General features: G+C 40.9%; 1 protein-coding gene and 1 long non-coding RNA gene across 3 annotated transcripts in view; one reads left to right on the forward strand and one right to left on the reverse strand.

Annotated features, from left to right (window-relative positions):
- Nucleotides 1-25751, reverse strand: part of LOC112923505 (uncharacterized) — a 72693-nt gene that overhangs the window by 46044 nt on the left and 898 nt on the right. The gene's annotated exons all lie outside the window — the stretch shown is intronic.
- The window catches only part of POU2F1 (POU class 2 homeobox 1), a 175299-nt gene continuing 160440 nt past the window's right edge, over nucleotides 10893-25751 (forward strand). Inside the window, exon 1 of one of the 2 annotated variants that reach the window (XM_026003366.2) lies at nucleotides 10893-10990. In XM_026003366.2, the coding sequence (XP_025859151.1) occupies nucleotides 10930-10990 (61 nt within the window). In that variant the 5' untranslated portion in view covers nucleotides 10893-10929. The remainder of the gene's footprint in view (nucleotides 10991-25751) is intronic. The other variant, XM_072732919.1, reaches the window with a different exon arrangement.

Below are 25751 nucleotides of genomic sequence, written 5' to 3' on the forward strand. Positions count from 1 at the left end.
CAGTACCAGAATCGTTTAGGATAGTTTTTCTCTCAGAAGTTTCTTTAGAAAAAAAAAAAAAAAGAAGTTTCTTTAGACCTTTAAGTAAACAGTTGTCTATTGATCCATCGCACACTGCTAGATATGTCCAGACACAACTAAACATTAATGGTCTGCAGTTTGGGCTCGGTCTTGCCAGGGTTCCGACTCACTTGATTGTAACAAGATGGGAATGGGCATCATGGTTACTTTATTTCTGGTTAAGTAATAATTGGGAGAAACACCTTTTTCATTGAGGTCTTCTATGCTTATGATCTTGTCAGTCTTTGTAATTTAGTTTTTATTTTATACATTTCAAGGTAGGTTGTTAGTTGCATACAAATTCATAATTTTTTAATTTGTATTTTGAAGATATTTTTATTTATTTATTCATGAGAAACCCACAGAGAGAGGCAGAGACACAAGCAGAGGGAGAAGCGGGCTCCATGCAGGGAGCCCCATGCAGGACTCCAACCCAGGACCCCCAGTCACAACTTCAGCCAAAGGCAGATGCTCAACCACTGAGCCACCCAGGTGCCCCTGTTATAGCTTCTTGATGGATTAGCCTTAACATGTATTTTTATTCCTTTGCCTTAAATTCCATTTTTTATGATAATAATATCGCTTAATAGCTTTTTAAAAATATTTTATTTATTTATTCATGAGAGACAGACTGAGAGAGAGAGAGAGAGAGAGAGAGAGAGAGGCAGAGATACAGGCAGAGGGGGAAGCAGGCTCCATGCAGGGAGCCGGATATGGGACTCGATCCCAGGACCCCAGGATCATGCCTTGGTCCAAGTTAGGCACTAAACTGCTGAGCCACCCAGGGATCCCCGTTTTTTTTAAAAGATTTTTTTAAATTTTTATTTATTTATGATAGTCACACACACAGAGAGAGGCAGAGACACAGTGAGAGGGAGAAGCAGGCTCCATGCACCGGGAGCCCGACGTGGGATTCGATCCCGGGTCTCCAGGATCGCGCCCTGGGCCAAAGGCAGGCGCTAAACCCCTGTGCCACCCAGGGATCCCAGGATCCCCGTTTAATAGCTTTTTATAAAGGATTTCATTCATGTTTTCTTCTGGAATTTTTATTTTTATTTTTTTACATTTAAATCTTTGAACCATTGGGAATTGATCCTGGTCTAGTTCTGAAGTACAGACCCAATTTTATATGTAATATATATTAACACGTACATACATATATTTTGCTTTTGAAATACATATATCTGTACACATACATGTGTACATATTTTTTGAAGTTTTTCTCCTTTCTCTCTCTTTTGCTGTTTAATAGTTTTGTGATTACTGTCACCCTACCTGCCAGGTCTCTAGTCTATTCTGGGTTTTCTGGTGGTGGTTAGGGTTCCAGCAATATTAGAGAATTCCAGGGAGCAGATCCATTTACTTCCCGGTTGTTTTTTTTTTTTTTTTTTTTTTTTAAATGTCAATTTTATTTATTTTTTTATTTATTTATGATAGTCACACAGAGAGAGAGAGAGAGAGAGAGGCAGAGACACAGGCAGAGGGAGAAGCAGGCTCCATGCACCGGGAGCCCGACGTGGGATTCGATCCAGGGTCTCCCGGATCGCGCCCTGGGCCAAAGGCAGGCGCCAAACCGCTGCGCCACCCAGGGATCCCTTACTTCCCGGTTGTAAGGCTGTCTTGGTCTTCCTACTTGGCAGATCCTCAACTTCCTAAAAAGCCATAGCCTCAGGCAGCAGTCAGGAAGCAATTCTATTCAGCCTTCATTCACAAAGGTGTGTGGGAGTGTGAAATGACTCAGGAAGAAGGTTGCTCACTTTGATATTGTGAGTAGCAGGAAACTTTGTATATAGCTTGTCCAGCAAGAGAGGAGGACTGGTTGAGTAAACCACAGTTCACACACACGATGAAGTACATGCAGCTATAAAAAAAATGAGTAAAATCTCCATGATACGATCTTCTTAATATACAGCTAAGTGAAAAAAGCAGGGTACAGAACAATATAGATGGAACCACTCTCTTTTGTGAAAGAAAAGGAGAAAACTAAGAATTTATATAGCTGCAAGAAGAGATGGATAAGGATAAGCAGCAAATATAAATGGTTTCCTAAAAAGGAGGAGAAGTGGGGAATGGGGTGAACATGGGAATTCTCTGTATCATAAAATGCTATATTTTTAAGTTGTCATTTTTGTAAGATAATCAAGATGATTTATGTAAGATAAAATTATAACAAAGCCCTACAGATACAAAAAGTGTGTGTGTGTGTGTATGTGTGTGTGTGTGTGTTCTGGTTTGTCCTCTTTGTGGCACTAAAACTTCAGACACCATTGCCTGCCTCTGGGCCTATACTCTAATAGGCCCACTGCAACAGACCCACTCATGGTTTGTGTTTTGTGTTCTTCTTGATTCTTAGAAATGATAACTGCTTTTGATCCCATTTATTTTTGGTTATCAGTCTTTGCATTTTATCTGTCATTGCTGTATATTTACAGCAGAGGAAATGCTTGTATGTGTGAAACTTCTATGGCCGTGGAAATCTTTTTCCTCTTGTTTTAACCCGTGTCATTGAAAATCCCTTTAAAACATTTCTTGTCCTGCCTTAAAAAGTCTAGTATATACTCAGAATAATTAAATATTTCTTGGATGATAAAACATATCAGAATGAAATATCTAAACCATAAAAATTCATGTAAAAACCATATATCATGGAATTTAAAATGCTACTGATTGTAAGATAGACCATTATTTTATGTACCATTAAAAAATGCTGCCAATTAAACTATGATGCAATGTTTTCCTGCACATTCTTTGTAAGATACATCTTGATTTCAAAGATACTAAAATGTGAAAAAATGTGCATCTTAAGATAGATCAAATATAGAGTTATAGATACAGACTTGAAAGATAAAAAGGTTGAATTAAATGTACACTCATCTCAAGATGTTCCAAAAACCAAACAGAAATATTTTGCCTAGAGCAATGCCAAGCACCTGGTAGGTACCTGAATACTTATGAGAGAATAAAGGCTTCTCATACACCATTGAATGGTCACTAAAATACAGAGAGAAGTATGAAAAAAATTGTTAAACATAGACTATGTCCAGCCCCTGAGCTGTTACTTTAAGCATAAAAAATATATAAAAAAATGAGGACAAGATGGACCACCCCTGGAATAGTTTATACTCTAGTGAAAGAGACAAATGTAACAAACATAGTCTGATGTTGGAGGGGAAAGCAGCATGAAGGTGTAGATTTGGGGGTTGTCTTCAGAGGGATAACAGCTGAAATTGTGGGGATAGATAATGACATGAGGCTTGCAGCAATGAGGAGAGGGATGAGGGTAAATCCTTGGAGAGTACCTTTATTAGATGGGGAGAAAAAGAGGATCCAATGAGGAAAACCAAGACACGGTCAAGATAGCTAAGGGGAGAAATTGGAGAGCAATTTGTCACAGGCCAGAGTTAGAAAGATAGTTTTAAGAAGGGAGGAACAATCACCATTGTCAAATTGTGGAGAGATGGAACAGGATGAGGAGTGAAGATGTTATCAGATCTGGCAGTTAGGAGGTCATCAGTGACTTCCAATAAAGTAATTTCAGGAAAATGATTGGAGCAGATGTCAGACTATAATGAGTTGATGAGTAAATGCAGGAAGAGTTTATCTAGAAAAGCTTATGAGAAGGGATAGGAAGAGGCAGGAGAAAACAGGAAGGGCAGATATGGAATCAATGAATGCAGGAAAAAGTAAGCACCAAAAAAACCTCATGGAAACAAAGCCCAGGGCTGAATGTCTAGATGTAGGCCAAATGTCAGGATGGGGAGGCAGATGGCCGTCAAGGCAGGGAGCAAATGTGGGGGCCTTAGAGAGGAAAGGCAGAGAAGGTAAGAGATCAGGCAATCTTTGGTTCAGTTCTTAGCTCTGTCCCTTACTGTATGAATTTGGGCAAATTTCTTAAAACTCTGCCCTTCAGATATCAAGAAAGAATACCCAGAAAGAAGATAGACACTCCAAAAACACTCCTACAGTAAATATGATACATTTCTCAGAGGTTTTTTTTTCTTATGATTTTAATGTAGGCTGATGACATAAGTCCAAAGCATAATTCTAGGAAAGAAGCCTACAAGGGGACAAAATGATGTATTTCAAGTGCACAGCTTTGTGACAGTTTAGCTTTTAAGAGTATCTAGGGTTGGAATTACAAATGGATTTCATCCTGCATGCCAGCACTGATGAGATGCCAATGACTGCCTGAAGCACTGGTTGGACAGAATCATGTTTGAGGGAGTCTAGGCTCAGCATAAGAAAGGGCTATGGATTAAAGAAGTTGGCCAGAGGCTTGAGAAGGGATGGTAGGAAGAGTAGGGTCATGAATTTGCTGACCCTGAACCAGGGGAGGAAAATGGGCTATGTATCCATCAGATAGTTTTCCATCAATGATATTGAGCTTTTTGATAAGTATTGACTTGTTAAAAACTTCAGTGTACATTCTCTGAGGAGTACAAATACTCTACGTTATACATTAAGAGTAGAAACATAAATTGCAGCAGTCAGCTACAGCCAGTAGGTTTGACATCCTTTTATGAATATTAATATATGTGATCAGAATATATTCATTCACTTACTAGAAGCCCTCTCCACCTGTTCAAGGTAGAGGACCATGGAAGTATCTAAGGCAAGATCAAAATCTTCCGTGGAAAAACTCCTGGTTATGAAGTAAGATGTGGAGGAAAAGGAGATTAAGCTCCTGATGCTTCATATACAATAGCCATGGATCATTTTATTTTGAAAACTTTTAAAAGTTACTATTGCTAAGCTTATATATATATATGTAAGCTCCAGGTGTATATATATACCTCCTGAATAAAGAGGAGGTAGAAGGTTGGTTTTCATCCTACCTTAAGGCCAGCCTTCAGGGCTTCATGAAACATGGCTTGGAAGCCTCTGCTGTAAGATTAATTAGTTATGAAATGTACTACCAGTCACTAAACACATTAATTTGCTCTATTAGAATGATAATGTTTATGAATGGGCAAAATGTTGGAGATATTTATAAAAAATGACCATTTTTAATTTAGTTACCTACGGTAATTACAGTCATTAGAATACATCCTCCAGAGTCTGGATTCTTCAGTCTAACAAAACTAACATAGCAGCACCCAGAGTTAAGTTCAGGTGAAGGAAGGCAATGCCACGCTCAGGCCCAGGCTTCTCTTCAGCCCGTGGAGAAGATCGGATTTGCTTCTTGCTCCTCACATGGACTGATCTCTTGAGAACATCACCCCACAGCCCAAAAGATCTGCTCGAATTTTAGTCTTGGCATCTATGTTCCAGATGAGAAAAAGGGAGAAAGAGGAAGGAACGGGGTGACCCTGCTGCAAAGGCTTACATGGTTCCCTTTAGCAAGACATACTGACACCTTCCCATTCGCATATTTCTACTGTTAATAAAGGAACACCTGGTAACAGGAATACCTAGGCTGACTTACTATCATACCGTTGACTGCTTCTATACTTGTGTGTGTGTATACATATGAATAAAACCATATGTATAGATTTTTATTCCCACCAGCCCAATCAGGATACAGAACAATTCCATTACCCCAAAAATCCTCTCACATGCCTATCCCTTACAGTTGCACCTTCTCCCGCCATTATCTCCTGGGAACCACTCATCTGTTTTCCATCACCATAGTTTTGGGATTTCAAGAATGTCGTACAAATGGAATCAGATAGTAGGATTCCTTTTGGGACTGCCTTCTTTCACTCAGCACAATGCCTTTGAGATTCGTTGAAGTTGTTGTGTTGGTAGTTCATCCCTTTTTGTTGCTGAATAGTATTCCACAGCATGCAGGTATCCCTGTTTGTTTATTCATTCACCTGCAGAAGGACATTTGGATTGTTTCTAGTTTCTGACAGTTGTAACAGAGCTGCTATTTATGTATGTTTTTGTGTGAATGTAAGTTTTCACCCATGTCTATGTTTTTATTATGATGAGATTACATACAAGGACCTAACCATTAATATGTTCTCTTCCCACATTGAAATATATGAACCTCCAGGATTTTGCCTGATTCAAAGCAAGTAGCAGACTGGTACCATGAAGAGTAAGCTCCTGGCCTGTATACTTTTCAATAGTGGTGTGGCATTAGGCAAGTTACTTCACATCTCTATGCCTCAGTTTTCCCCATCCTGAAAAATTGAAGCAACTGGCAGGATCCCCACGTTGGTTCCCTGACCTTTGGAGTGAGACTATTATAGCAGGAAAGGCCATATGGCAGCCACTAGATCTACTTGTATTTAGGAAAATAATACACTAAAAGCAACACTGCATATTGGAGGGATTGCAGGGATTAGTGCCACCATCAAGGATTTGAAAGATGTAGGGGTGGTCGTTCCCACCACATCCCCATTTAACTTTCCTATGTGGTTTGTACAGAAGACAGGTGGATCTTAGAGAATGATAGTGGATTATTGTTAAACTGAATTAGTGGTGGTTGTACTTGCAGCTGCTATACCATATGTGGTTTTGTTGTTTGAGCAAATTAACACATATCCTGGAAACTGATATGCAGCTATTGGGCTGGCATGCTTTTTTCTTTATCCCTGTCAATAAGAACCACCAAAAGCAGTTTGCTTTCAGCTGGCAAGGCCAGCATTCTACCTTTCCTGTCCCACCTCAGAGGTATATCAACTTTCCAGCTCTATGTTCTAATTTAATTCATGGGAATCTTGATCTCCTTTCCCTTCCACAGGTTGTCACACTAATCCATTACACTGATGATATCATGCTGATTGGACATGGTGAGCAAGAAGCAGTACCCACAGTAGGCTTATTGGTAAGACATTGGAAATAAATCTGGCACAAATTGAGGGGCCTTCTATCTCAGTGAAATTTGGGGGGAATCCAGTAGTGTGGGGCATGTCAACATATCCCTTCTAAGGTAATGGATAAGTTGTTACATTTGGCCTCTCTTACAGTAAAAAAAAGAGGCACAATGCTGAGTGGAACTCTTTGGATTTTGGAGGCAACATATTCCATTGGAGTGTATTATTCCAACCTATTTTCCAAGTGACTCAAAAAGCTGCTGAATGAGAAGACTCTGTAATATGTCCCGAGTGCTGTGCAAGCTGCTCTGCCATTTCCGCCATATGATCCAGCAGATCCAATGGTGCTTGAAGTGTCAGTGGCAGGTAAGGAAGCTACTAGGAGTCTCTGGCAGGTCTCAACAGGTGACCTGCAGCTCAGACTCAGGATTTTAGAACAAAGCCTGACATCCTCTATGGATAACTATTCTCCTTTTGAAAAATAGCTCTTGGCCTGCTGCTAGACCTTAGGAGAGACTGAATGCTTAATCATAGCCACCAAATTACCATGAGACCTGAGCTCCTCATCATCTGACTTGTGAGGAGAGACGCTACATTCTAAAAGAACTGCATGAGTTTTCTAATTTATACAGACAGAAATCTGGGGAACACGTGTGAGGATGGATATTAAGGGTATGGGATAATGGTAGAAGGAACATAAAGTGACTTCTCAACCTCCAAAACTGTATAAGCAAATTCCTTATAACAAATCTCTTTCATATATACAGTTGGTCCTTGAACAACATGGGTTTGAAGTGTGCAGGTCTACTTATACATGAATTTTTTTTATCACAGAGTACTGTAAATGTATTTTCTTTTCCTTATGATTTTAATAGCATTTTTTCTCTAGCTTACTTTATTGTAAGAATTCAGTAACACAATATATATAACATACAAATAACACACAAAATGTGGTATATTTATTTATAATACATATAATACACAAAATAGTGTTAATTCACTGTTTGACTATTTATGTTATTGGTAAGGCTTCCCCAGTCAATAGTAGGCTGTTAGCAGTTAAGTTTTTGAGGAATTAAAAGCTATACTTGAACTTTCACTTGCTTGGGAGGGTCAGTAATCCTAAACCCTGCCTTGTCAAGTGTCAACTGCATAATGAAAGTCATTTATATATTCCATTGGTTTTGTTTCTCTGGAAAACCCCAATAAAGGCAAGTAATGTAACATCTCTGTGTCTCAATTTCCTCATCCTGGAAAATTGGGATTAACAGTTTCTACCTCCCAGAGTTGTGAGGATTAAAAAAAAGAATTGATATCTGAACTAAATATCCAAGATATTACAATATTAATATGTCATTATTTAAAAAAAAAAAAAAAAAGAATTGAGGGGATCTCTGGATGGCTCAGCGGTTTGGTGCCTGTCTTTGGCCCAGGGCATAGTCCTGGAGACCCGGGATCGAGTCCCGCATCGGGCTCCCTGCATGGAGCCTGCTTCCCCCTCTGCCTGTGTCTCTGCCTCTCTACGTCTATCATGAATCAATAAAATCTAAAAAAAAAAAAAAAAAAAAAAAAAACCTAAGAAGAAGAAACTTTAAAAAAAAAAAAAAAGAATTGATACACAGAGTTTGCTGAGGTCAAAGCAGTGTTTTCTACATTTTTTATTTTTATCACTTAGTAAAGTTGATGGCAGAATGCAGATGTTCATAAATATTTGTTGAATAAATGACTTAATCATTTTTTAAAAATAATCCTAACATATATAACTGTATTATTCATTATTTTTATTCAGCAAATATTTATGAATACCTACTATGCCCAGGCATAAACGTTTTCATTAGGAGGAAAATGAATCATTGATATAGACTATTTTAAACTGTTTTTTTCCTCACAGAGCTATTCTTCCTTAAATAAAAATTCATTCTATGAAAATTTTTTTATGGAAATGAGATAAAGAATGAATAGCACATGCACAGGCTTCAATTACTTTCTGAGAGTCATATTAATTTGCTTTTTTAAGCTAAAGTGCAAAACAAAGATCAATATAGAAGATAGGAATTTAGGTATTTAGGTTCTTTTTCTTAGTGGAGGTATTTCCTTGTCCTCAGAGCAGGTACCTGTAATTAACTTTGCTTCAAATAGGTTGAAGATTTTGAGACTTCCCTTATGGTAATGCCGGTGAATATAACTTGGGCTATATTTCCGGATTAATTGTAACACCACTGAAATTTGCATTTCCTTAACTGTGTGTTGGTTGGCGTGGCTTGAAATAATTAGATTATATGGTGGCCCAATTATTTGGTTTGCACAGTCAAGCACACACCCTACGGCTTAATTACCATGAATAAATCAATCCCACCCCAAATTCATTGGCTGTCACTGACAATAGCTTCATCTGTACTCGCACAGTGTAAGGAATTCAATGAGGAGGCTAAGACCCGTGATTAAAACTTTAGCCGTTAGAATAACCGCTCTCTTAGAGATCCGTTTTTCTTTTATGTGGAATCGGCAATTCTACTCCATTTAAACTTTACAGTCATTTCTCTCAAGACAATCTAGGATTGAATTTCTTTTTTATTAAAAAAAACAAACAAAACAACTAAGCTCTACACCAAAGGTGGGGCTTGAACTCAGGACGCTGAAATCAAGAATCACAGACTCAACCCACTGAGCCGCCCAGGGGCCTCCTGAATTTCTTTTTTTTCCTAACTTCACTTAGGAGAGATGCTTTTGTATTCAGCCTCAAAAACAAAGACCAAAAACAAACAAACAAGCCAACAAAAACCCAAACTGGAAAAATCTTAGGGCTTTTTTAAAAAAAAAGAATTCGTAAAATAATTGACCTGGGTCTTGTCCAGGGAAATTTACCTTTAAAGATAAGTCTTAGAACATGACTGAAATAAAAGAGATTTACAACACAAAACGCCTGCTCTCTTATTTGCTCTGAGAAACAGTGACATTCTGGATGAGGCTACCGCTGATTTCGAGATTTTTTTTTTTTTTTTTTTTAAGGTTATCAGTTTCCAGTTTACGGCTAGGTTTTAAGTATGTTCCCAAACCAAAGTCAGGGGAGAACGGCTTCCCACGGCCCAGGGCGCCGGCTACGCGCTCCTATCGGGCGAGCGGCGATCGGGGCGCAGGAAAACCCCGCCAAGGGCAGGGGCAGGGGCAGGGGCAGGGGCAGGGGCAGGGGCAGGCACCGGCCACTGGAGCGTCCGGCGCCCCAGAAGCGACCGGGGGTTACAAACAAGTAGAGCAGAAGGGATGGGAGGCTAATTAAAACCAGCACGAGACCCTCCCCCGCGCGCTCGCCCGGCCGGGTCTCCAGCATTCGCGGAGCTGGGGGCGGGGACTCGTTAGGATTCAAATTTAAAGCGGGACGCCCGCGCAGAGCTCAGCAGGTGCCTCCAGCCCGGCTCCCCGCGGCGGGCGTTTCCGCCCCTACCTGCCCACCGGGCCGGAAATTACCTAGCAGGGGAGCTGCCCCTCCTTTGTTGCCAGAGGTTCAACTGCGCGGAAAGCCTTAAAAAGCGCGCAGCGGAGGGGACGCCGGGGCTGGTCCTGCCCGCGGGTACTCCACGCGTTTCCACGCTCTGGGCCGCCGTGCCCCCTGCCCTTCTTTCAAAATGCCACTGTCCATTGGGGAACGTCGGAGTGAGGCTGGGAGGGCAGTGAGGCGGGAGGAGAGGGGGGGTAGTAAGAAGGGACGAATGCTCAACGTGCTACACAGGTTACGCTTCAAGAAGGAGCCCAGGAGAGGTAACGCATGCGCCGCCTGCATCTCAGGCGCGTGGAAAGCGTTGCGCATGTGCAGAGCCGAGAGGGGCGGGGGGGGCGGGGGGAAAGTGCAGCAAAGGGGTGACTGGCAGGTTGAGGGCGCTTTAGCTACTGGAGAGCCACGGCGACCCGGAGGCGCGTGCGCAGAGCGCCCGAAGGGGTGGGGCTCCTCCAAGGGGACGGCCTCGCGCGCCCCCTGGCGCGAGCCCGGGGAGAGGAAGGAGCGGGAGGGGGCGGAGAGGAGGGAGGAGGCACGAAGGGCGGGAGGGGGGAGGGGAGCCGGAGCGAGGGAGGGTTTATCGACCGGGCGATTTTGGTTAAAATATTCAAAATGGCGGACGGAGGAGCAGCGAGTCAAGATGAGAGTTCAGCCGCGGCGGCAGCAGCAGCAGGTAATCATTACAGCATTTTACATATTCATATTCATACTCAACCCCGGCTCCCGCTGCCCCCCCCGCGACTTAGCATAATTTATTAGTACTCAGGATTATTATAATTAACGGCGGGGAGATGGGGGGCCGGGGAGCACGGAGCCCCCGCCGGGCGCCGAACGGAGGGGAAAAGAGGCTCGGAGCGGCCAGGCGGAGGGGGAAGACAAGGGGCAAAGGGGGCTGCGATCCACCGCGCTCCTCCTGCCCCCGGCCCACCCCGCCGCCGCCGCCGCCGCTCGCCCGCCCGCCGGCACCGGCCCTCCTCCTCCGCCGGCCGCCGCCGCCTCTTCGCCGCCGTGCCCGAACCCGAGCGGGTCCACGGCGGGGCCGCGGGGCCGGGGCACAGGGAGAGGACAATAAAGACATTTTACATATTCATAGCCGCTGGGCCGGCGGGGCGCGGGCGGGCGACCCGGGCCGGGCGGGCGCGGGGTGGGGGGGGCGTGGAGGGGGATGGAGGTGGCGGCGAGCACAATGCCGGGGAGGCGGCGGGGCCGGAGCGGACCCCGGCGGCCGGACAGCCACACGCGTCCCCCCCGGGAGAGGGCCCGGGCGGGGGGGGGCTCGGCCCGGAGGGCGCCCGGGGGTGCCCGGGGGTGCGCCCGGGGAGAGCGTTCTGCCCGCGCCCCGCCGCCGCACGGGGGTCCGAGCGGGGCTGAGCCCGGGGGTCACGGCCCCGGGCACCTCGGCCGCGCCCCGCTTGTCCCCCGTGTGGCGGCCTGACCTGAACCGGGCCTGCGCCCTAGGTGGGTAGGGGCAAGCGGCCGTGGGCGCTGTGAGGTGGCCTCGGGGCGGCGGGGGTGGGGAGCCCGCGCAGGGGTCCGCTTCGCCCCCTCCGGGGCGGACGGGCTGGGAAGGCGGCCCTCGTGGAAAGTTCCCCTCGGAGGGGGATGCCCTCCGGGGCAGCCCCATGTGTTCCGGACCGTCGGTCAGCGGTCCCCGTGGGTCGTGCTTTCCCTGGGGAGTTGGCTGGAGGTGTCTGGCGTGGTCTGATCTCCGTTCCCCCCCGCCCCCGCCCCTTCCCGCGCCCCCGCCCCCGCGCCCAACCCGGGCGGACCGGGCCGGGGGCCCTCGGGGGGCCTCTGGCTCTCAGGCCCCAGAAGCACCCGGAGGCCTCTCAGGAACTTGGATGGAGAGAGGGCTGCCCTCCTGCCCCTGCCCCAGAACCGGCTGGCCTGACAAGTTGATAATATTCTAGATTTCCCCTCTCCTGTGGGGAGTTAGGTAGGGGCGGGGATCCCCCTCCCCGGTCCTGCGGTGTCGGTTTCTTGCTGGGTGCTGGGTCCTCTCTACTCTCGGCTTAGCCGAACCTCTCTCATTTGAATAATGTCTAATTCGGGGAGGTTTATATTATTGAAATGGCCGCCTGGCTTTCCCCGCCTCTCATGTTTAGTAATTCAGACCTTTAATAACAGCCACTCACAGCCCAACGCCGTGTTTATATTTTACATTCGCCCCATGTGCTTTTGTGGTTCGATATGATTCTTTTTTTTTTTTTTCCTTGGCAATCCACGGGGCTCTGAGATCAAACCCAGGCTGTGCTGGGAAGAGCAGGGGGAGAGCTAGGCCTTGGCTCCTCTAGCAGTTGCCTAGGCCTCATTCTCTGCCGCTTGATTTATTTACTAATAACCAAAATGACTTTCCCCTACCAACTTCCATACACATACCCGTCCTCCGCGGGCAAAACAAACCCTCCTGGGGCCTTAACCAGCAGTAAAGCAGCTCCTAGCTAAGCTTCAACTCTGTCGTGTTTTGTTTTCTCTTAAAAAGACTTTCTTACAGTTTGCAGTAATATTAGGCCTAAGGAAAGAAAATCTTCTCATTTTCAGAGGCGACTGAAACCTATTTTGATTTCATACAAATAAATCACTTTACTTTGGTGATAGTTCTCCCCTGCCCCTTGGCTTCTACAGAACTCCAAGTTAAAGACTTTCAGGCTTTGTAAAGGTCTGCAGTATTTGTAAAATCCATAGTTTTTTCCTAGGAGTTGTAGAATAACTAAATGTTTTAGAAGTTCCAATTAACAGCACTTTCAGAATGTCTCAGTGCTGCATTTCCTTTTCAGCTTCTTCATTCTAATTTAAAAGATGGCTGATATTAATTTTGTGCTATCCCTGTTAAGGTTTGCTTATTTTAATGGTAGCACTCCTAAAAACAGAAATGGGGTTATGTTTTCTTTAAGTATTTGTGTCATGGTTAAATGAGTGAACATAGTAGAATAATAAACATAGGCATTGTGTCTACCCTGATCTTGTAACTTATTCTTCTCCCAGCACACCCACCCCTCTTTAAGTTGTCAGAATTGATTTTATGTTTTATGTAGAATTAGGACAGTTGGTCTGTGAAAGTCAGGCTAACTTCCGTAATTCAGAAGAAACAGTAATTTTCATTTTTGGTCTTTCCCTTGTTAAAGTTTTCTCTCTTTTTTATTTTACATAGTTTTAATGTGTTTTTTTTTTTTTTTTTTTTAAACAGCGTTGCTTCTCATTGGTGGTTTTTTTACCCTATTAGTAAAGTACCAGAGAAATGTTATTTAGCATTGATGTGTTAAACCTTTGAAAATATAAGGCACTTTATGGTCAGTTGCTAGGTACATATTTTGGGAGACATTAGTCTTCAGTTTAATTTGTAACAAAATTGTAGATTTGATGGGCTAAAAGCAAGCTAATTTCCAATGACCAGTTCTTATCATTTTTCCTTTTTCACCTCCACTAGGCAGGCCCTGAATGCAGCAGGGAAAAAAGTCTGTAGCTTTCATGTGAATGTTCAGGTGAATGACTGCTTCAGAGACCTGAAGCATGAGGTCGAATGGACAAAAAGCAGTAATATGATTTCATGCCTTAAATAGCATATGTTTTTGCACCCGATTCCCAAGATGTGGTCAAACTGATGATGTCATTGGACTGAGGACAAGGTGCAGTTAATTTGATTTATTGTCCTGAGGTGAAGTGTAGCAGTGAAACCTTCTCATAGGGAAACCATTTATCTCGGGACAATTTCCTTTATAGCTGCAATTTAACCACTACCGAGGCTGTAGATATTTTATCCAGGATGATAAAATGTACGCTGCATTTTATAAACAAAATTCCACTGTTAGAATTTTTGTAATAGAGGAAAGGATGAGTACTGTTAACTAGCCTTCTATTTTGGTTGGCATTCTATGCTTTGTAAAAATTCACCCCCTCAAATTCCCAGAAGGAGACCATGGGTTTTAAGTAAGTATAATCATGGAAGTGGATCAATATAAATGCTTATTTTAGAGCTGTTCTTTGTGACCTCCCAAACTCAAGTAAGAAGCTGCCAGGCTAAAGAAGGAGAGATCATTTGCCTTAGAACCTATTTCAGTGAGTAAAGTGAAGTTGAAGAGAATGAAGGCTATGTTTTTAGATTGAAATTACAATGTTTCAAATAAGGTAGATACTTAGAAGAAAGTATTTGCTTTGCAAACAGTTTTTTAAAAAATAATTCAAAATTCTTTTTGAATTTGTCTTTAGTCTGGACAAATTTGTTTATTTTGATAAGTAATTTTTAGAATTACATTGTGAGGTAGTGCTTCCACCTATGATTTCTGACATAGAAGACTTCTTTTAGGCATTTTTCATCCTAGTTTTTACCAGTTTATCTTGAAGTGCTGAATAAAACGCCCTGGGAATGTGGTAGGATGCTGTGCTTTATCCCTTTCAAGCTTGATAGAGAATTTTAGATTACTGTTGAGCCTTAGTAAGTTTATAATCGGCCTGTCTCCTTATGCGTCTGTCAGGCAGCTTCTCACAAGTTTCCTGAAGACCCACTGTTGCTTCCTTCTTAACTTGCCCCACCTGTTAATTATAATGGTACTTTGAGTCCAGGTCTTGAAAATTCACGCGACAGCCGACCAAATGTTTTTAATATCTGAAAGGACCATTCTGCCTCCAAGCTATTATTGTAAAGTAATTTTTAACATCTTTCCCAAACTAATTTGATTCCTTTCATTTTGTCATTGTCGAAAACCCCAGTAGTCAAAGGAAAACAAAGTGACTATTCAGGTTTAAATTGTATAGTATTCTGTCATATTTTTAAATGTATTATTCTCTGCATCGACAGGCAGTATAAAGCAGAAGAAATAAAACGTGTTTTATTGTTGCCTCGATTGCAGTAATTGTTAATCTACTATATTCATCTGGTCACTGGATTTTGGAATAAGTTTAGGGCTCAGAATGTTAAATTGCTGTTATCAAGCCACCAAAGATGTTTAAAGGAGCCCTGAATATCTTAGGCCAGTCTTCTATAATGACAGAACTGGAAATTTGAAGGTTATCTTTCATAAGTATTTTGCATTAAAAATGAACTATTTGAAGTTTCTTGAATCTGAATTATTTGATCTTGGATTTAGTTGTGTGTGTATGTTTAAGTTGTTTTTAAAATTGGTCAGTCACTTTCATGAGTATGTTTCCTAGTCCTAGGAAGACTATGATATTGTGTAGGGGTGATTGCCTTATTATTAATGGGTTTCTTTGCTTTGTTTTTTATGTTGAAAACCCACAGGTTTAGTCTTTGCATATAAGTCTTTCATGCACTATTAAAAATAATTTTCTTTGAAAATACTGGTACATGACTCATTAACTTGCTTTTATACAACAGTATTTGCTCAACTACAGTTTTTGTGATTAGTAAATACTTATTATGAAAGCGCAATTTTAAGCAGGATGTGCTTTCCCAATGGAAGTGATTATGTTTAGAACTATTTAAATAATTATTGTTTACTGAACAGAACAAGTCACAGACAAAACATGCTCCTTTTGGGTCACTTTGTTCTTATTTGTTTTTTCTTTTAATGTTAAATACCTGAGCAAACATGCTTATTACTTATTTCTTCAAGGAAATCCAGTGTTAGGTATTACAGTGTAGATTTGATTATTATACATTTGTCTTACTTGAGTTTCTGTATCCTTTCTGCATGAATTTTTCCTCCTCCTCCTCTCTTTTAAGAAACTGGGCAGGAGTTTTGCTTAATTTTTTTATTGTATTGCTTAAATAAGATAAATCTTTTTGAGGGGAATCAGGGTTGAAAGAGGTAATGATTACAGATCATAGAGAGTAGCAGGTTCCTTATCCATCTTTTGCTCAACATTTTTGCACATTATTGACATTTTGTGAATAAAGATAATAACTTTGCAGATTTATATTTCTTCTTAGGTTATTTACACTGATGTGAGTGTTATCTAATTGTATCCATGGAAAGAGGCAAGCTTAGGGTGCTCCTTCTTTGCCATCTTCCCAGACTCCCCCCTCTATTTCTTTTTAGTAATAAATCTGTTTTATTTTGTACTGAAATATTTCAATGTTCTAAACTGGCTGTGAGCCCTTATAAACTCTTTCAGCACTAATAGCAAGGAAAAAAAATAGCATAAGTGGAGCCATTGCCTGACTTTCTGATCCACTTACAGTATATTTAGAATTTGGAATATGAGAATTATCTTGTATTTCAGACACTGATATAAAGAAGCTCTTTACATAGTGTGCATATAGTTTAGAGAGTGCTATGTGTTTTTACTAGAGGGTGTTACTGAGCATTTGATAGGTTATCTTGTTTGCCAGTGGCTCATATAGCTTCTTTGGGATTTTGTTTTTCACAAATACCAAGTCTTCACTGTTACCTAGATTTTGCTGACAAGACTAGCACTGAGCAAAAGAAGAATCAGTAGACCTCTAGATTTATCAGATTTTTAAAAATTTTTATTTATTCAGAGAGAGAGAGAGAGAGAGAGAGAGAGAGAGGCAGAGACACAGGCAGAGGGAGAAGCAGGCTCCATGCAGGGAGCCTGTTGTGGGACTCCATCCCGGGTCTCTAGGATCACACCCTGGACTGAAGGCAGTGCTAAACCGCTGAGCCACTTGGGCTGCCCAGATTTTTTTTTAAAAGTACTGTCCAGGAAACTGGATATTCATCCAGAAAAGGATACATAAAATTAATTAAAAAAAAAAAAAAAAAAGACAATGTGAAAAGCACAAAACTAAGCTCAATATGAATATTGGTAGTAAGTAGCTTTACTTAATCTGCAATGTTGAAAGTCATTACAAGTACAGTTTAATTTGTCACATGATTTATTTCATAATTCTCTGTAACTTTATTGGTTTTTATGTTGGAATCACAATACTGGATAAAGTTAAATCAGTAAAATAATAAAACCTATGTAGGTTTTTTTGTTTTGTTTCTTTTTTTTTTTTTGGACTAGTCAGCTTTCTCTTTGCAATAGAAGATATAAACACGGGGATCCCTCGGTGGCTCAGCAGTTTAGCACCTGCCTTTTAGCCCAGGGCGTGATCCTGGAGTCACGAGATCGAGTCCTGCATCAGGCTCCCTGCATGGAGCCTGCTTCTCCCTCTGCCTGTGTCTCTCTCTCTCTCTGTGTCTCTCATGAATAAATAAATAAAATCTTAAAAAAAGAAGAAAAAGAAGAAGATATAAACAAGAATGGCTGGGAAGTGAACATTATGTTTTTGTTTAACGTGATCACCTTAAATAATGGAGTTGTACTGACTGGTGTTGTAACTTACGGAGTAAATTTACTTTTTTAGAAAAAAAGTGACTTACCTGTTTTCTTGTTTAGTACACTTATTTTAATGGTCTGCTTAATGAAAAAAAAAGTCCTTTTTTTGCTGATTCATACTGCAGCAAAGAAGTATTTTATAATCAAGCTTTTAAAGACACTTACTTGATCGCTTACAAAAGCTATTTATCTGCTGTGTACCTGGTCTTATGCCAGTTGTTTTTGGAGATAACAAGGGAAATCTAAGACTCTGCTGTGGAGCAGTTGGTATGTTTTCTTAGCAGGGAAAATTTAAAAACAATGTATGTAATTACATATTAAAATATATAGCAGATAATAACGATCAGAGTAGAGATCAAAGTGTGTCCAAATTTGTAGGAACCAAAGCATCCTAGAGCCGTTATAGCTGGAAGGTAATGTAGATACCATCTATCTTAAAGCCTTTATAAATGAGGAAATGCTCTCACAGTGGTTTAGTGTCTTGCCCTCAGTTTCTTAACTGTTGAGTTAGCCGTCAGAATACAAGACATCTGACTTTCTAGACTCCTCCTACCCACACCTCCAATCTCTCCCCTCTCTCTACCTCACTGCTGCCAGTAAAAGACTTTAAGTAGAAGATGAGTCTTAAAGTTGAGCTTAAAAAGGCTAAAAGAATTTGGAGGAATGGGAAGACAGGGAAGCACATTGCTGGGGAAAAGTTCAGGACTGTAGATAAAGAATGAGGCAATTGTTCTATGTGCAGGGAGTCTTTTGAAGGTTTTTGAAGTAAGGAATTCTGTGATAAAAGTGATATTTTAGGATTAATATGGTGGTGTACAAGATGGTTGGAAATAGGAAGCAGAGACTGGATCCATGGAAACCAGTATAATAAAAATTGAGGCATGTGGTTTGTTGACTAATTGCTTTAAACACTGTTAGAGCTACAAACAGGACAGTTACCTGACCTCGACAGACTTTCAGTCTAATAATAATGTAATAAAATGGAGAATCCATGATAAATATGCTGAAGATGTCCAGTTAATCACGTGGAATAGGAACCTTTGGGAAAAATTCTTGTCAGGTTTTTATATTAGGAGAACTGTTTTATTTCTGACCAATTGTTTTGTTTTTAGTCTCTGGACATTGGATTGTCTTATTGTCTTAGTTTCCTTTTACTCAAACTGTAGTGTTTAGACCACATTATTAACCTGAAAGATGAGATAGGAATTATGGTATGCATTTTTCTTAGCCTCCTCATTCCCATTTCCATTTCATGTCCTTACACCTTTTGTTTTATATTTCTTTTATTGCTTCTATCTTCAAAGTCTTGTTATTCTATGTTTTATGTGGGCTGCCTTTATATCCTTTCTGGAGCAAGGCAGGTGTAAATAAAATTACCATCACCATGACATAATGATAATGTCTGTATTTTTATAGTACTTTAAAGTTTATAGCAGCACTCTCATTTTCATTACCTCAGTTGTTCCTTTCAGGCAAGTATTATTATGCCCATTTTATAGTTGAGTAAAATAAAGCCTAGATTAAGTGATTTCTCAAGGTCACGTGCTCAGTAAGCACAAAGTATATTTGGGGAACAGCAGGACTTCCAGGTTAGTTCTTACATAGGCTATACAGTGGGGTGTGGTGGAAGGTAGTTTGGGACTCTGTTCTGGAGAGCTCTGAATGCTCTGTATTGGTGGTGTAGAAGTTTGGATTTCTTTTGCCTAGGCAGTACGGAACCATTGAATTTTTTTTTTTTTTCCTGGACTAGCCATGATCAGAGCCCTGAATTTTAAGTGTTTAAAACGCAGCTAATTAGAGTCAAGGGGGGATGCTAAAGTTTTGGACTTACATTTCTAGGACAGTGCCAAATGAAAGGAAGTAGGAAGGTTGGAAGGGGGAGCTCTTTGGAGAACAGGCAATGAATTCAATTTTGGAAATGTCATTTGAGACATAATTGGGTGGATATTAGGTTATAAACTCATTGTGAAGATCAGAACAGTTTTACTGAAGTAAAGGTGTGATAAACATACAAATATTAGGATTGAGATTTGTGCTCATGCCACAAATGTGTGTGTATGGACTGAGTCGGAGCATTGTAAATACTAGACATCTCATTTTGACTTTGCCACTGACTTCTGTGGTTGTTTCAACAGTAAGATGGTGATAATACCAGTGTTAGAGTGATGCTGTGGGGAGTAACAAATTGATAACAGAAGTATTTTTAAAGCACTGTAATAGTTTTTCTTACAGGAGCACAAGAGTAAAATCAGCAATTTCATTATTTGTATTGTTGCTGTAGCGAAGGAGAAGCGTAGCTTTAGATTGATTCTGTGGGGCACCTTACAGCAGGTTGTATATTTCCTTGTGCAGCCAGCACCTTGCAAGAGGGAGTATACTCCCTGCTACTCCTGAAAGTTTTACATGGTGGTGGTGTTGCATTGTAGCAAACATAAACTTTGAAGGTATTCTGCTATCTAGTCCCCATCCCTGCCTGTGCATCCTTATCTTATGCTACTTCCTTATAGAGCCTGACTCAACACTTCCACCCAGGAAGTCCCCTTATAGATCTGCCACACAGCTGCTTTTATCAGGTTGTCATTTTTTTAAAATCTACTTAAAATTTTGTGTTGAAGAGCTTTTCAGGGAAGGTGGCTAAATTTTGTTCTGATGCTTGTTTGGGCTCTTTCAACCTCCTTTCCCACCACCTACCCTACAGTCTAATCCCACACCTACAGTCTAATCCCAGTTTGAAAGTAAACCTGATGTTTTGGTCAGGCTGGCATTTGGGATTCTTTGTGAGAACCTCTGCTCACATTGTCCCCTCCTTGGGAATGTCATAGTGTGTGACATGGTATAGTGAGCTGAGAGACCTGGGTTCTAGATCACTAATTAGCTTTGTGATTTTGGGACAAGTTACTTCACTGACGAGCCCTTCCCCCCCCCCCCCCCCTTTTCTTCATATTTGTAATAAGAGTTTTTACACTTAAAAGCCATTTGAGTGTTTTGGGTGTTTTTTTTTTTTTGTAGTATCTATCTATCTATCTATCTATCTATCTATCTATCTATCTATCATCTAGAGTTCTTTTTAAAATGAAGTTTAGACCCCTGGGTGGCTCAGTGGTTGAGCGTCTGCCTTTGGCTCGGGGTGTGATCCCCGGGTCCTGTGATCCCCAGGTCCTGGGATGAGTCCTGCATTGGGCTCCCCACAGGGAGCCTGTTTCTTCCTCTGCCTATGTCTCTGCCTCTCACGAAAAAAAAAAAATCTTAAAAGAATAATAAAATGAAGTTTAGGCCGAAGCTTACTATATGAAAGCTAAGAGTGGACTTGTTCCGATGGAAATGGTTGTCAGGGCCGGAAAAGCATCCTCTCTCTCTTATCATTGTGGCCCCTAAGGCACTTCCACAGGATTCTTACAGACTCCTGCTGAGCACTGTTGGAAAGCTGTTGTCCTTGTTTATCATAAAGGACCTATCTGTTATTCTGTCTCCAAAAATAGCTGATCTCTCAAGCCTATGCTACTGTCCTAGTTTCTCTGAGTTTAGCACTTAATTTGTGTTCATTTAGCTAATTCAGCACTTCATTATACACAGTCTTATTTTCTTCTCTAATTGAGTTATATAAGTAAATCTTTTCTCCTCCAAGAGGAGAGCAAGTGTGTTCTTGAGAGCAAGAACACACTGCTAAGGACAGAATAGACATTTAGCAGATAATGTTTGATTGATTAAATTAGGGTTCTTAGTCTTTGTTGGGATAAGAATCACCCTTGGAACTTTCTCAGCATGCAAAGGCATAGGCCTTTCCTCCAGAGTTCCTAATACAGTAGAGGTATGGCCATCCACAGTTTAAAAAAGCTTTACAAATGGGGCGCGTGGGTGGCTCAGTCAGTTAAGCATCTGCCTTCGGTTCAGGTCATGATCTCAGGGTCCTGGGATGGAGCCCCACTTCTGGCTCCCTGCTCAGTGGGGAGTCTACGTCCCTCTCTGTCCCTCCCCCATCCTGCTCTCACACGCATTCTCTCTTAAGTAAATACAATCTTTAAAAAAAAAAAAGCTTTATAAATTAGTAGCATTGAATGATTAGGATAATTTAAATTAGGATAGTTTCATTTCAAGACTATTGCTTAGACTATTTTGAACAGTGATTCTTGATATACTAAAGTGGCTCTACAGTGGAAAGACAAACAGAACTAGTAAACCTAGGTCCTTATTCTGTTTGTAGCACTGTGTAGCTTTCTGATGATGCTTCACTTTTCTGGCCCATAGGATTCTCACGGATATATTGTAGATTGTCTTCATACTTTTTTTTTTTTTTCTTTTTAAGCTACAGAGTTCTTCAGTAATATTTCTCGGGTGAAGGCCAGTAAACAGATACTTTGAATAGCTTGGCTTTCATCTGAATACCATTTTTTTTTTAAATTTTCATTTATTTATGATAGTCACAGAGAGAGAGAGAGAGAGAGAGAGAGAGAGAGAGAGGCAGAGACACAGGCAGAGGGAGAAGCAGGCTCCATGCACCGGGAGCCTGACGTGGGATTCGATCCTGGGTCTCCAGGATCGCGCCCTGGGCCAAAGGCAGGCGCTAAACCGCTGCGCCACCCAGGGATCCCTGAATACCATTTTAATAAATATATTAAAAATATAGAGCATGATAGGCATGATCCAATATTAGCAACAGAGCTAAATCATGAGATGGGTAGTCCAGAAAGGTGGAACTAAGTTTTGAAACATCTTACTACAGTGTGACTGAATAAGGACAGTAAGCTTATCAGAAACTGTAATAGTTTTCAATGTGAGCATGAGCTGGATTATAATTAACTAACCTGACTAGTCCTTCTGCATTCATTTAATTCAGTAAGTATTTATAGAACTTCTTTATTCCTTGCCATGTACCCAACACTGGAGATAGAATAGTGAGTAGGATGGATATGGTTTTTGCCTTCAAAGCTTACAATCTGTTGGGCAAGTCATACATTAAATAACACTGTTCCTACTTAACTGAGTAAAACATGGAAATCCAGGGTACTCTAAATAAGATAGGGTCATCAACTTAAAGATAGGGACACCTAATCTGGACAAGAGGATTTGGGACGGGCTCCCTAAGCAAGTGATGTTTACACTGAGACATGAAGGATGACAAAGTTGATCAGTCCAAGACTGAATAGGAAGTTCTAGGCAAAGGGAACAGTATAATACATTACTCTTGAAACTCGTGGAAAGCATAGCACTTTCAAGGAACTCAAGTTGGGCCTGTCTAGTCCAGATTTAGCTAAAGAGGTGATGATGATTTTATTATAAGGCTATTTTTATGATCTTTGTCCTTTTTAATGGCTAAATATACAGGCAAAATCTAGGGAAGAGACTCCATACCCTCCACCAAATGTATTGATTTCCAGTGACAATAATAAATAACATTTACCAAGCCTTTGAGCCAGTTACAAAATGCTTGGCATGCATTTTTGTATTAATCTTGACAATGACCCCATGAGGTTATGTGCAATTGTTATCCGTATCTTTCACGTGAGAAAACTGTAGTTAAAAGAGGCTAAGTGGCACATCTAGGTCTCCGGCCTATTTTGATTGTGGCAGTAGCAATTAAGAGAATTATCATGCTCTTAACCATTAAATTCTGTTTCAGGCCACTTGGATGAGAAGTATGTAGCAGCTATTACTTCTGAGTTTATCCTTAGAGCACTTAAAGCTCCCATGCCCAAACTGTGTGGTCTAGAACCAATTGAATATTCATCTCTATCTTGCAATTTGGAGAGGTGGACAACTGATTACTACCTCTATTGTTAACCTATCTTTCAGGTATCTCCAGATGTTGATTATAAAAATATTTTGCAGGGTGCCTGAGTGGCTCAGTTGGTTAAGTGTCCATCTCTTGGTTTCGGCTCAGGTCATGATCTCAGGGCATCCAGGTCCGTGCTCAGCAGAGTCTGCTTGTCCCTCTGCTCTTCCCACTGTTCTCTCTCTCTCTCTCTCTCTCTCTCTCAAATAATAAATAGAATCTTTAAAGAAAATATTTTGAATCTATTTGTGTACACATTGCTGAATCTGATAACCCATAAATCCTGAGCATTTTGGATTTCTGTTAAGAATAATATCTAAGGGCTGCCTGGGTAGCTCAGTTGGTTAAATATCTGCCTTCAGCTCAAGTCATGATCCCAGGCTTCTGGGATTTAGCCCCACATCAGCTGCCTGCTCAGCGGGGAGCCTGCTTCCCTCTCTCAGAGCCTCTGCCCCTTTGCCTGTTTTCCCTTCCCCTGCTTTGTGCTCTTTCTCTTGCTCTCTCTCAAATAAAAAAATAAAATAAATTAAAAAAAAAAGAATTGTATTTAAAACTGAAGTTGCAGTTGTTAACAATTAGATAATTTTTATTTGGGGCATCGTTTATTTTCTATTTTTTCATGACCCAGTATGCTACATAGGAAATTAGGACTTACTCCGTTTTGTATTATTTTGATTAACATGTGTTTAAAATATTCTACAGAGAGGGAGGCAAACTGTAAGAGACTATTGACTAGAGAAAACAAATTGAAGGTTGCTAGAGGGGAGGTGGGGGGGGGATGGACTAAGTGGGTGATGGGAATTAAGGAGGGCACTTGTTATGATGAGCACTGGGTGTTATATGTAAGTGATGAATCCCTGAATTCTACCCCTGAAACTAGTTCTACACTGTATGTTAACTAACTTGAATTTAAATAAAATCTTGGAAGAAAATATAAATAAATAAAATATTTTAATGTTTAATGAGTTCTGACTTAAAATTAATGTATAGGCAAATATACTATGCATTTGTTTCTCTTTCCCTTTACCCCTTACCAAACTGTTATTAAACCAGAGGTGTAGGGACACCTGGGTGGCTCAGCGGTTGAGTGTCTGTCTTTGGCTCTGGGTGTGATCCCAGAGTCCAGGATCAAGTCCCACATAGGGCTCCTTGCAGGGAGCCTGCTTCTCTCTCTGCCTATGTCTCTGCCTCTCTCTGTGTGTCTCTCATGAGTAAATAAATAAAAATTAAAAAATATAAACACATACCCATTGGTGCATAGTGCCTACACATATCCACACTTACACCCCAGATGTGTCTGACCCCTCATGTATGTACATTTAATTTTAAAAAGGAATCCTAGTACACCTGTTACATAATTTGCCTCCATCCCCGTTTCTTAATTTATCACAAATGATAAATTAATTGTTGAATTATGACTCAGGGTGGCCGTAGCTGATCAAGGGTGATTGTTAGGTTAAACAGAAAGGCCCAATGAATCTTAGCAGAGGAGCAATTTTTTTCCCTTGTCTTATAAAACTAGAAAATACTGACATGGCTACAAGTCTCAGGTTTTCTTAAGATTTTATTTATTCATTTTAGAGAGAGGAGGGGGAGGGGCATAGGGAAAGGAAGAGAAACAAGCAGATTCCCCACTGATTGGGGAGCCCTTACTTGTAGGGTGCAGTCCCAGGATCCTACGATCCTAAAATCATGATCCGAGCCCTGAGCCAAAATCAGGAGTCCGAAATTCAACTGACTGAGCCACCCAGGTGCCCCCTAACCTGGCTTTTTTTTTTTATCTAACAGTTGTTCATAAATATTCTTCCACATCTCACCTCATCCTTCTGAATGCTTGCATAGTACTTTATTGTATGGGTAGATGAACTAATTTAAATTTACTTGATCCCTTTTGATGTGTTAGATTTTTCCCCATAGTTACAAGCATTCCTCTATACTATTGGGTTTTTTAAAGATTTTATTTTTAAGTAATCTCTACACCCAACATGGGTCTCTAATTCACAACCCCAAGATGGAGGTGCATGGTCCACTCACTGAGCCAGCCAGGCATGTCCCGATAGTGGATTTTTTATATATATAAATTAAGAATAAAAACTGTAGGATAAAAAAATTAGACCTGTAAGAATTTTACATTTTGTCATTGTATATTTTTATTTATCTACAATATATATTTTATCTACAGTATTTAATAGTGTCAGTTTCTCCATAAGTTCTTTTAAATTATTGCTATGTTGATAGATGAAAAATATTTATCAACATTTTCATTTTCATATATCTATGGTAAGTTTGGCATCTTTTAAAATATTTTTCTTTCATATTGCAGTGGTTCTAGCCTTTCAGAATATTTGTGGTTTTCCTGAAAATTTATAACTTAAATATTCTCTTTCTATGAGTAAGTACCTCCCCCTTCTTCCATCTAATT

This window comes from Vulpes vulpes, chromosome 13, assembly GCF_048418805.1.
Source record: "Vulpes vulpes isolate BD-2025 chromosome 13, VulVul3, whole genome shotgun sequence".
Taxonomy (NCBI): domain Eukaryota; kingdom Metazoa; phylum Chordata; class Mammalia; order Carnivora; family Canidae; genus Vulpes; species Vulpes vulpes.